At 49.9% G+C, this 12,250-nt stretch overlaps 1 protein-coding gene across 1 annotated transcript in view; it reads right to left on the bottom strand.

Annotated features, from left to right (window-relative positions):
* Positions 1 to 8,534: 8,534 nt before the first annotated feature.
* The window catches only part of B4GALT1 (beta-1,4-galactosyltransferase 1), a 46,580-nt gene continuing 42,864 nt past the window's right edge, over positions 8,535 to 12,250 (bottom strand). Inside the window, exons 5-6 of the mRNA XM_081237446.1 lie at positions 11,644 to 11,748; positions 8,535 to 11,404 (exon numbers count right to left, since the gene is read on the bottom strand). Coding sequence (XP_081093572.1) covers positions 11,272 to 11,404; positions 11,644 to 11,748 — 238 coding nt within the window. The 3' untranslated portion in view covers positions 8,535 to 11,271. The remainder of the gene's footprint in view (positions 11,405 to 11,643; positions 11,749 to 12,250) is intronic.

Here is a 12,250-nt window from a genome sequence, read left to right as displayed (position 1 = left end):
TTAGGACACTTGCAAAAGTTGACCATATGGTGGGCCACAAAGCAAGTCTCAACAAATTTCAAAGAGTTGATAACCATACTGAGGATCCTTTCTGCTTACAATGCAGTTGAGCTAGAAATCCAATAACAATGACCAAAAACAACAATTTGAAAACCCACATATGATAGGACACTTAAAAATATATTTCTATGTTATCTTTGGGTGAAAGAAAAAAATCAACTGAAATCAGAAAAAATGTCAAACTGGAAACTAGATAGTAATAAGCATAACACATAAAATTCTAGAATGCAGTTAAATATGTGCTTAGAGGGAAATTTATAGATTTAAATGAATATATTTAAATATGTATCAAGAGTTCATCTTTAGTCTCAAAGCATTAGGAAAAAAGCAAACTAAGCCCAAATAAAGTAGAATGAAGGAAATCTTAAAAATTTGATCGGGACTTCCCTGGTGGTGCAGCGGGTATCCCGCATGCTGCAACTAAAGATCCCACATGTTGCAACGAAGGTCCTGCGTGCCACAACTAAGACCTGGCACAGCCAAATAAATAAATATTTTTTAAAAATTTGATCATAAATTAATGAAATGGAAATAAAATACAACAGAAAGGGTCAAAACCAAGATGTTTTTCTTTGAACAGACTTTTAAGATTGCAATAAAAAGGAAAAATAACTCCTTCAGAGATATGAAAACCTGATGAGGATATTACCTGCCAATTTCATTCATGAACATAGTGCAAAACTCCTAAACAACAGATTAGCCAGCCAAATCTTGCAGTACATAAAAAAGGTAATGACTAAATTTGTTCTATTCTAGGAATACAAGGTCGGTTTAATATTTGAAAACCAATCCAAGCAATTCACCTCATTAAAAGAATAAGGGGAAAAAATCATATGATCATTTTAATAGATGCCAAAAAAGCATTTAATAAAATTAACATCCACTCAAGATTAAACAAAAACAAACAAAAAATCACCTCTTAGCAAATAAAGGACAGAGGGGATTTTCTTAATATGACAAAGAATAGTTACATAAAATTACATCAAATATCATTCTTAATGGTGAAATAGTAAAGGTTTTCCTTTACATATCTAGATTTAGAATAAATAAAAAGGCCTGGACAGCACCGTAAGACAAGAAATAAAAGCTATAAGGATTGAAAAGGAAGAAACATCATCTGCAGATGATAGGATAGTATACATACAAAATCCAAGAGAATGTAGAGGGACTTCCCTGGTGGTCCAGAGGTTAAGACTCCGCGCTCCCTATGCAGGGGGCCTGGGTTCAATCCCTGGTTGGGGAAATAAGATCACTCAAGCTGCATGGTGCGGCCAAAAAAAGAAAAAAGAAAAAAAGAAGACCTAAACCAAAAGAGGATTATAGCATGTTTATAGATTGAAGGCTCAGTGTTCAAAAGATGTCAAGTCTCCTTACGGTGGTCCATAGACTCATCATCATTTCAATCAGAATCTCAACAAGTGGGGTAATGGTGGTGGCTGTTTTCTGGTGGAACATTTTTGGGAAAAGCAGGAGTTAGGCCACCAGAGACCCTGGGGACAAGTTTTGTGTTTCACTTTGTGAGCTGAACTTTGTGTTCTTGCAGCTTCAGTCCAGGTGATAAAGCAGACGGAAGAAGGAAAAGCAAGAGACTGTCATACAGAGTGAAGTAAGCCAGAAAGAGAAAAACAAATACCGTATGCTAACACATATATATGGAACCTAAAAAAAAAAAAAAGGTTCTGAAGAACCTAGGGGCAGGACAGGTATAAAGATGCAGACGTAGAGAATGGACTTGAGGACACGGGGAGGGGGAAGGGTAAGCTGGGACGAAGTGAGAGAGTGGCATTGACATATATACACTACCAAATGTAAAACAGATAGCTAGTGGGAAAAATAGCTAAAAAAAGAAAAAGTTAGCTATCTTTTTTTTTTTGGCTGCGTTGGGTCTTTGTTGCTGCACGAGGGCTTTTACGGCAAGCAGGGGCTACTCTTCGTTGCGGTGGCCCCTCTTGTTGCGGAGCACGGGCTCTAGGCACACGGGCTCACTAGTTGTGGCGCATGGGCTTATTTGCTCCACGGCATGTGGGATCTTCCCGGACGGGGCCTCGAACTCACGTCCCCTGTGTTGGGAGGGGGATTCTTAACCACTGCGCCACCAGGGAAGCATAGAACAGGGAGATCAGCTCGGTGCTTTGCAACCACCTAGAGGGGTGGGATAGGGAGGGTGAGAGGGAGACGCAAGAAGGAGGGGATATGGGGATATATGTATATGTATAGCTGATTCACTTTGTTATAAAGCAGAAAGTAACACAACATTGTAAAGAAATTATACTCCAGTAAAGATGTTAAAAAAGAAGGAAAAGCAATAGAGCTCTCCAGGAAGGCTTGCAGCAAAGGCTTGTTCCCTTTGGACTCTGGACCATGCCCCTGGGGCTGCCTCGGGACTGCCCGGAGCTTCCCTTCCTTCCACCCTCCCCCTCCCTGGTTTCCTGGATTAACAAAGAGGACTTTTGTTCCTGGCCTTGAGTCCTAGCTTAAGTGCCCCAGCAGCAACCTCAAACAGGCAGAGGGGCCAGGGGGAATAAAGCACCCTAAAGAGTTTTCCTAGAACCACAAGCTGGCAGCCCCAGCAGGCTCTCACAGCCTCCCCACCCAGTTTCTGGATGGGGATCAGAGATCATCTGGTCTTGGTCACCTAGCCAGTCAACACTGGTCTTCCAGTCCAGGGCTTCCTCAGGTTTCTCTCCTGCCTTCATCCTCCCAAAGCCAGGCACCCCCAGCAGTGTGCTAGGATGTGTGCTCACCTCAGGGTTAGTGGAGGGCCAGGGAAAGACCTAGCAGGCCTTGTTTCCTATGAAGAAAAGCTCTGGAAAAGTCTTCTGGAGGGTGTGGGCAGTGAACCTGCAAGGCAGGGCAGGCCCAAGGTGGCGAGAGTACCCACAGGCCCCACGGAGCCAGCAGGGCCAAGGTCATTAGCCAAGCCCACCAGGTACCAAGCCCAGGGCCTGCAAGAGACGAAGTTGAGCCCCAGCACCGGAGTCAGAGACAGCGTGTTCTGAGCTGGCAGGCAGGGCCCAGGCTGGCATCTGAGAGACATTGCCCAACAAATTGGTCACGGTGGAGATTTCTTCCGTTCTCAGCATCAGATGGTCAGTTCTCCTCATTCCATTTCACATTGTGGCTGGGTCAGCTTCCATCCAGAGCAAACCGCATGAAACATAAATCACTGAGGTCTGGAGTCTGATGAAGTTAAACCCAGCAGAGCTTTTTAGAACTCTTGATTCAGCCTGTCTAAAAACCATGAATCATCAGACACAGCCCCTGGTTTCATTTAGGAAAATGCCATTGGCTAAGAAGGTTTGGGAGGATTGGGAATGGTGTGGCGGCTGCCCTCCTTTGGGGAGAGGGTGCACGGCGGGAGAAGAGGTGCCTAGGGAGAGCTGCGCAGGAGTCCAGGCCTCAGCAGAGCTGCCTGTCTCTCTGCCCTCCCCAGGTCCCCAGCAGCCTTGGGACAATACTGTGCCAAGCCCCCCTGGACACCAAGTGTCAGCCCAGGGAAGGGACAGGGCTGAGCACTGCAATGAAGGAGCTGTACTGTCTGTGAACCAGGGGCTGCTTCTCGCCTCACAGAGCGACGCGTCCACAGGCAAAAAGGAGCCCAGCTTCTTCTTCAGGTCTGCGTGGGTCCTCAGCTGTCAGGGGTCTCCCTTCCTCCCTGTACCCATGACCCAGGCCCCCTGCATCCTGGTGGATGATTTCAGTGTTAACCACTCCCACGTGTCTCCCAGATGGAGGCCGCATTAATGTCCCTGGTATAGGGAGCTGCTGCTACAAAGTATGCCAGATTCCCAAGTCCTCTAAAACTGTAAAAGGAAAACAAAACAAAACCCAAACAACACAAAACAGAAACCAGGTCTTGGTTCTAGCCCCCTCTCTACACTGCACTTCTCTTGGCGATGCTGCTGAGGCCAGGCTCGAAGCAAGGGCCGTGTCTTCTGGCTGAGGCTGGGCACCACTCGGCCTCAGGCCTCCAGCTCTCACACTGTTTTGTGGAGAGAGAGCAGCTGAGGCTGGATGAGTGGCTGGATCATGGTTCTGTGGCCAGAGCCCCGGGCTGGGACTCCTGGATCAGACACTAACTCTATGTGACCTTGTGCAAGTCACATGACCTCCCTGAACCTATGATTCTCATGATGGGGATTACCGTAATGAGCAACGCAGCGCAAAAAGGGCCAGGTGTGCTCATAAGGGGAGAAGCCATGTAAGGGATCACAGTAGTGCAGCAGTTCGCCAAGTCCTCCTGTTCCCTCCCTCATTACAGACGTGCCTTTGGTGAAGTGGGGAACCAGAGAGCTGGGGCCTGGGAGCTGGCCTGTCTCCTGCGCTGCTGTCATCAGGGGAAAGCAAAGTCGCTGAACACACAGCAACGGGACATTTCACCGAACGGGAGTACTCTGAAGGCCCCACCAATGGCCCAAGCTCCCAGCCGGATAACCACTGGTGGCCCACCCTGACCAAGGCCCTCAGTGCAGGAAGCTCCAGCTGGCTGGGCCCCCGTGGAGCTGAGCGAGGGGGTGGGGTGCAGGGCTCGTCACCCAGCTCTTGGCACCCCACCAGACAGAGCATCAAAGATAGTGGCGTGCACTCTTACTGGTCACGACCTGCTACCCTCCCTCCTGTGGCACAAGCCTCCCAGGCAGGGACAAGGTCCAGGAGGACACGCCAATTGTCTGGCACTCACATCTGGCCCGGAAATGAATCTACGATAGCTGCAGGCTTGGGTCTGTGTCAAAATCCAGATGTCAGGGCCTCCCTCAGCAGCAGGACACCTGGATTCCGGGGCCAGAGATCCACAGGCAGTGGGATCGCCCCGGTTTCCTGCTGGGTTCATAGTCCTCCCAGGGCCCTGATCAGGTTCCTCAGGCCAGTCTTGCTCCTCCAGAGCCAGGGCACAGTGCCCCCATCCCTGCCATTTTTTCTGTTGGTTAACACTTTTATTACCCAAGTATAACAGGCACAAATATTTAATGGAACTCAGGAAGGAGCGGCAAAACTGTCCTAACTTTTTCTAAATCCAAGAGAATCGCTAGAAGCTCTCCAGCCCAAGTTGATCCCGTCCAGCCTCCATGGACATCCCCAGAGCATGCCACGTCCCCCCTCAATGTGAACAGGGCACAGGCCTCCATCATTCCCCCCACAGGAGGAAGCCCCCGTCTCTCTTCCAAGTCTGGGCACTTTCATGGAATGCAACTCCCCTGGGGAGCAACCCAGCTCATTCTCTCAACAGGGCTAGAACTTGTTAAAGGCCTCGGCCCTCAGGCAGCCCCCAAAACACTAAACGTTGTTACCCCAGAATGGGAGCCTGGCCACACTGTCTGTGCAGAGAAGGGAGATCATCTCTTCATTTTATCGCTCGTGCATCTGCTCCCATAAACAACTGCAGAATAATCTCTGCACTAAATTATTCAGACATTTTCCTGCCATATGTGGAAATACCATTCTGTAGTTTGCTTTCTTCCCTCAGAACTCTTTCTAATCAATAAGTATAGATCCACTTCATCATTCTCAGTGGTCACCTGGTACTTCATTGTTTGGATGATCCTCATTTTACTTAGCACAGTCCCCCATTGATGGTGGCTTCTAGGTTTTCAGTGTTATGAGGAATGGCAGGGTAAAAACACTGCTGCATGCAACAAACACTCCCTCCTGCGCTTCTCCCTCAGGGCCAATGGGATAATCAGGAAGCCTGAGTTTGGAAAACCTAAGGGGGAGCAGGTGAAAGGAGTCTGCCGGAGCTTGGAGGGGACTGGCAGAAGAGGGAGATGGCGAAGCCACAGCATCTCAGCCTGCCCCACCAGGTAGAGCTTTAGCAGATGATCCTGCGATGCTCAAGGCCTTCCTGGGAAAGGAGCGGGGAAGGCAGGGGTGATCCCACTATTTTTACAAATGAAGACTCAGATAAAATGACTTTCTTCAAGGCAGTATGAAGGGTGAGCCTCAGGGACAAGGGGAAACCCAAGACCACGGCACTTCCTTCTGGCAGGAGAGGCCAGAGGTGGGTTCATAAAACAGAAGAGCAAACTGAGGCTCAGAGAGGGGAGTGGACTTGCCCAGAGTGACACAGCAAATGGGAAAGCGGAGGGCCAGACATAATGACCATTGTTTGTATGGCTTCTTCCTGGCCCTCTTCCCGGGACCCCTCCCTGGTGACCTGGCACACAACTTGCGCAAGGGCAGCTATCTTGGGAATACCACGGTCCTCTGGTTTCTGGTCCACTGACCCTATCACTTCGCATGACATCCATACACCGCCGGTTCCTCTGCCTCCCAGCCTGGGTACAGGTCCTGGAGCCCAGATGAAGGCAGCAGCCACGTTCCCTGCCCGGGGACTGTGCCAGAGAAGGAAATGAGGTTTGTCTGGCATAACCGGCTCAGCCAGGCAAACCTCATTTCCTTTCTGATGGGGGAAGAAGTTCCAGTTCTAAGAAGAAATTGGCCTAGGAATGTCCGAACTCCCACCTCCTGGAAGAAACAGGAGGAGGGGAGCCTGGGAGTGTGGTGGACACTTGGCAACACCTAGAACTCAGTCATTTTCTCATTTCCTCAACCTCTCCCCCATATTCCCCACACAGCTTTCCTCTGTCACCAGCAGCAAATGCTCCTGCCTGGAGAGGTTTTACTCATATATCAATACCTCCATGGGCACCCACCCGCCTGGGCACCACAGCCCTGCTTCCAAAGGACATCAGTGATTAGGCATCCAGGTCACATTCTCCCATGGAAAAGAGATACTATACTGGGGGTGGGGGGCAGGGGCTGGTGTCCACCAAATCCACACCCACGGCTACTGGGCTCTGCCTGGCTCAGACTTGGTTTGGTTCTCAGGTGAAGTGGGAGACTAAGGGCACTTCTCAAGGAAATGGCAACCCCAAGAGCCTGGCCCTGGCCCCCTTCCTCCCTGGTACCTTGGAGCCCACCAAGGCGGGGTTCAAGCCCCCCTCCATTACCAAGGCTGCCAGTCCAAACACCTTCACTCAGGGGAGGCAGGAAGGGGTGAGGAAGCAGCACTGGGGAGGTCCTGGGTGTCTCCAGAAGAGGAGCGGTCACTTGCCCTGAGATCCACTCACCCATCTGCCACAGACACGTGCCCTAGAAGAGGAAAAAAGGGAGATCCCCAGCACACCTGGTGTGTGCGTGTGTATATGTGGGTAATGTGTGCACAGCAGTCTCTATGTACCTCTCAGCCCGTGTGTTCACCTGCACTTTTAAAAATTTAACAAATATTTGTAACATGTATAATGCTTATTATGAGCCAGTCTGAGTGCTTTATAAGATTAATTCACTTGACAATACTATGAAAGAAGTACTGTTATCCCCATTACACAGATGAACAAACGGAGGCACAGAGAGGCTAAATCACTCACTCAAGGTCGTGGAATTAGGAAGAAGGAGCAATAGGATTTGAACCCAAGCATTCTGGCCTCTCCTAGGCACATGTCAGCATATATGCATTTGCGTGGATATGTGCATCTTTGGGGAGGGAAGCGTGCCCCCCTTAACCCAGACCTTACAGCTTGGAAAGCCCTGTAAGGCAGCACTTTGTCCAAAGGAGTCTCCTGGCTGGAAAGTCAGATCTGAGTACCAGCCACCTCTGCTCAAGCCTGAGGCCGCTAGGGCTCCTTCCAGCAGTCACAGGGATGGGTGGAGACAGCCAGATGGCCCTGGTGGGGCTACAAGGGGTTGCCCTTCCTGCTCTGTTTCCCAACCGGCTCCATCCCAGCAGGGCCTGCAGCCCCCTCAGCCTGGATGGCGGGAGTGACCTCTCCTGCACGCTGGTTTCCTCCAGCCCATTTCTGCCAGATGCCGACTCAATCGAAGCAGCATGTCAGAGACTGCTGATGCCTGATCCCAGGGGCGCTGCAGAGGAGGAGCAGGTGGTGCCCAGGGTACTTACTGTCTCAAGTCCTTGGGTCACAGTTAAGACCCTTGAGAGCGTCTGGTTAAATTTCCTGGGGCTGACAAGAAAGCTTACTTATCTAAGCTACCCTGTGAACACCTTGTGTAAATGGCTCTGAGAACTATCTCAGAACCATGCTGGCGTTGGTGGAAAACAGCAGAATGTGGCCAGAGAACTGCTGGGGAAACTTCTACTCTGAAGTGGCACCAGCTGCTGCATAGTGAGTACCTGTGAGGTGTCAGTCATTGTGTTTCAGACACATCATCTCTTTTAAGCCTCAAAAAGTCTCTACATGTTATTACTCCCATTTTACAGATATGAATATGAGGCTCAGATGGGGAAATGGCTGATCCCAGTGAGGTGCGTGCACCCTGTGTGATCCCAGGCAGGGCTGTGGAGCGTAGCCAGGTGAGGCAGCACCTCCTCCCCCCACCCAACCCCCCAGCCTCCCACGTGAGGCAGACACAGGAGGCAAACCTCTGCTTTCCTCACATCCTCCCAGCAGGCAGCCCCAGTCACTGCCCTCCAGCTCTGGGAGAACCCAAACCCCTTACATCAGAAGAGAAACCACCTGCCGTTACAAAGATAGGGTCATTTATTCACGTTATATTACTGGCTTTTAAAGGCAAAAATACAGTTCTATTTTGAACACCAAGGTCAGACATTCCCCCACTTACAATGGTAAATACATACATTTGCATACACGGGAAATCGAAATACACAGAGCACAACAGGTCTCTAGGACAGGGACGCTCCCCTCCCAGCCGTGTGGGGTGCCCCACATCCAGCCCTCAGGTCAGCAGAGACCCTGCCCAGGCTGAGAGTCAGCACCAGCATTTCCTTTACCCTCTTATGCCACCTCTGCCCTCTGATCTTTCCCAAAGGCCACTTTACAGGGTCACCAGCAACAGAATGGACAGAAATAGAGAAAGTCACAGCACATGACAACTTCACGGTGACAACTTCCAGGTGAAGGAAATGGTCCCTGAACCCTCAGCCCTGGCCTAACCTTGGGACCCCATTAGCGCACCGGAAGATCAGCAAATGGGGAAGAGGCGCAGCAGGATTTCCCTTGGTCCTGAGAATGAACCACATACTTGACCATTACAATGGAACATGAAAGAAAATGCAATAGGAAAACAAAAAAGAAAAAAAAGTCAGAAATTTGTTTTAAGAGTAAAGTAAGTAACAAAGAGGTTACCACCCAGGATATTTGTCTCCTCTCTTCTAAGGCACTTTGGAAAAGTCAGGATCTGGGGATAGAAAAAGAGGCCTTCATTCTTTGCATTTCCCAGAACTCCCTGTCAGTACATTCCTGGCTTTATCAACAATCACTGTTAAGGAGTGGGGAACTGACAGAAGGAATACTCTTTGCATAGCCCAGCTGCTTCTGCAGTGGAAAATAATTTGTAACCAATCTAAAGGCTTCTGGAAAAAGAACCACGTTAGCATGTGAGATGCTCAAAGTGATAAAGGCACAGGTTCAGACTGGGGCCAGGCATCAGCTCAGCCTCCACACTGAGGGCTGGTTTCCAGGCTGCCACCAGCTGTAAGGTTCACCCTGGGGTTAGAAAGCTGAATTCTAAGCCCTCAGCCCAGGCTGGACCCAGCAAGGGTGCCCAGTGGCGGGAACTGCCTTGTGCATCTCACCCCAGGCAGGCTAAAACCTCTGGCAGCAGAGGTGGGCTTGGGGAAGACACGGCTGTGGGTCAGCCTCCCTGAAGTGGGAGCACCTGCTAAAAACCTGAGGGGGAATGGGAGGCTTTAGGCACCAGAGTGGTCGTGGGGGACTGTGGGTGGGTTCAGCTGAACTTCTTTCTAGATCTCTAATTAAAAGGCACATTCACGCTGGAGAATGAATAGTCTGTTTGACCCTGAGTGCCACAGGCCGGTTTTAGGGAACAGGCGAGAGGCAAAGGAACAAAAAGGGGGAGGGAGGGAAGAGAAAGGCAGCAGAAGGGAGGAAGGAGGAAGAGGAAGGAGAACCGGTCCTGCAAGGTGGGCCAGGCAGCGTGGCCATCAGAGCCCAGAAGGCAGCACCCAGGGGCCAGAGGGAGGCTTCCTCCTCCTGCCTTGGCTAAGGGCCAGTGAACAACCCTCACGGCTGTCATTTACAGCTCCAGAGCCTAGGGCCCTAGCGGGAGGTCTTGGGGTCAGTCTGAGGAGGTGAGGGTTCCCTCAGCCCTGCCCACCGGGGGGAGGGGAGGGAGGTGGAGAGGTCAGCCAGGCAGGCCGAGGCTTCTGTCTCCCCCAGGAGTCCAGCTCAGTAGTGCTGATGTGGAGGCCTAGCTCTCATCAAGTGGCCCAAAGATGACTCTGCTCTTCAGAAAACCTGGCCTGCCAGCTACATCAGAGGCCCATGTGTGGCCACTACAGCATACATTATTTTTTCCCTTAAAAAATGCTCAGTCCCCTCCCCACATTTAAAACACCACAATAAAAATACATGGGAGATTCAAGTTTATATAGCATGCTCAGAAAAATAAATTGCCATGACTAAACACTATGCAATTCTGGATCAACACAAAATCAAGCTAGCTCGTAATTAGAACCTGATTTGTTCTTTCTTTAAAATACTACAAACTGCTATTTAAAAAAAGGACTTACATTCAGAAATCAGACAATCTGGAGAAAGGCCACTGAATGTGAGAACACCCAAGGCTTTTGCTCTGGTGGCTAAAGTTGCCTTGGAACTCACACGTTAGCAGGGCGAGAGGTCCAAGGCTCAAGTTTTAAAATTCTTTTGCTAAGGAAAGACACACACACACACACAGTGATTGTAATAGTTGCATACCACGGAAAGAAGGTGGGGAGAAGGGGGTAAAATGAGAATGGTTGAAATCGTGTTTTTCTGTTATAATGTGACACCGAAAAAACATCACACCAATCCAATTTCAGCAGCACTCTCCAATTTTTCATAAAGTAATAATACCACAATTTAAAGCGAAATTCTTACCTATATCACAACAAATTAGCAGTTTTTTGCAGGAAATGAGTCCCACAGTCACCGAATTTGGGGCTGTGTATTGCTCTGATTCTTTGGGGTGACACTGTGAACATGTTGAGAACCCCCCAAAGGCTGACAGTTGCTATGCTTACATATACCTCGTGGGGCTAAGAAGTCACATGCCGAGCCAAGTTGGGGGCAAAATATCCCACTCGTCCTGGTCATCTGGAAAGGCGTCTGAATGATGAGCCGAGAGGGTCTATCACTCTGATTGGTAAGATTGAGAGGGACCAGCCCAGCAGATTGGCAGAGACACACAGCAGAGGTCCCTGGCCATTTTCAGGTCTCTTATCAGTGCACCAAAATGCTAGCTCGGCATCCCGATGTCCACTGTGATTTTGGTATACAACGGGTATCTCTGCACGTCCAGCACCAGGTAGGTGAGTGTGTTCAAACCGTCAGAGAGCATTGTCTCCTTTGTGTGTGCAATTCGGTCAAACCTACAAGGAACAAACGGGCAAAGGGTTGAAGCCAAAACAAAAATCTTAAAAAAAAAAAAAAAAACTTTCAACATTTGTACTTTTTGGCCCCTCCTCCCCACTCCTACTCCAATCCTGTCCCATGGATTGAACCCTCAAAGCATGAAGCCCATTCCAGAGCTTCATTCCTACAGCCTGCCCCACCTGAAAGGGGAAAGAAGGAGACACACACAGGGGAGAGAATAAAACACAGGACGCACCTCTGAGGATTAGGTTCATTTTTCTTGTCTCTTGAGTGGCGGATCATCCGACACTTGCCGATCACAGCATTTGGGCGAGATACAGACATGCCTTTAAAGGCTAATCTGTAAGGCATAAAGAGACAAGTCGTCATTACAGAGCTTCCGTAAGGCTCGGGTCCCACAGTTCCAGCCGCAGGACTCTTGTCCTGTCCACCATCCTGTCAGCTGTTCTCACCCGGCCCACACCCCAGCCCAGTGTACAGGCATTGCTTAAAACTCACACGCCTTTCCCATAACATTTTACCACTGGTTCTAGATCGTGTTGGTGACCACCCTGTGCCAAGCACTGGGGGTGTCTGCCCTCATGGACTTTATAATGTGGGTGCTTAGAACACAGGGCCATCGGTGCCAGTACGGAGGGGACGAGGGAAGGGTGGGGATGCGCTCAACAGAGGGAGAAGCAACCAACTCTACCTGAGCAAGACTAGGCAAAGCCGAATCTTGCAGATGAGTGGGTGCTTTGCCAGAGCATTTCGGGCAGTTAGGACAGCACAGGCAAAGGCAGGGAGGTGACAGGAAGCACAGTGCCCTCAGGGATTACCACAAGCTTCTGGGGACTGGTGAA

This window comes from Mesoplodon bidens (genome assembly GCF_964165515.1).
Source record: "Mesoplodon bidens genome assembly, chromosome: 6".
Classification (NCBI taxonomy): Eukaryota; Metazoa; Chordata; class Mammalia; order Artiodactyla; family Ziphiidae; genus Mesoplodon; species Mesoplodon bidens.
Note: the sequence above shows the minus strand (reverse complement) of the source record. Positions and strands in the feature narration are given on the sequence as shown.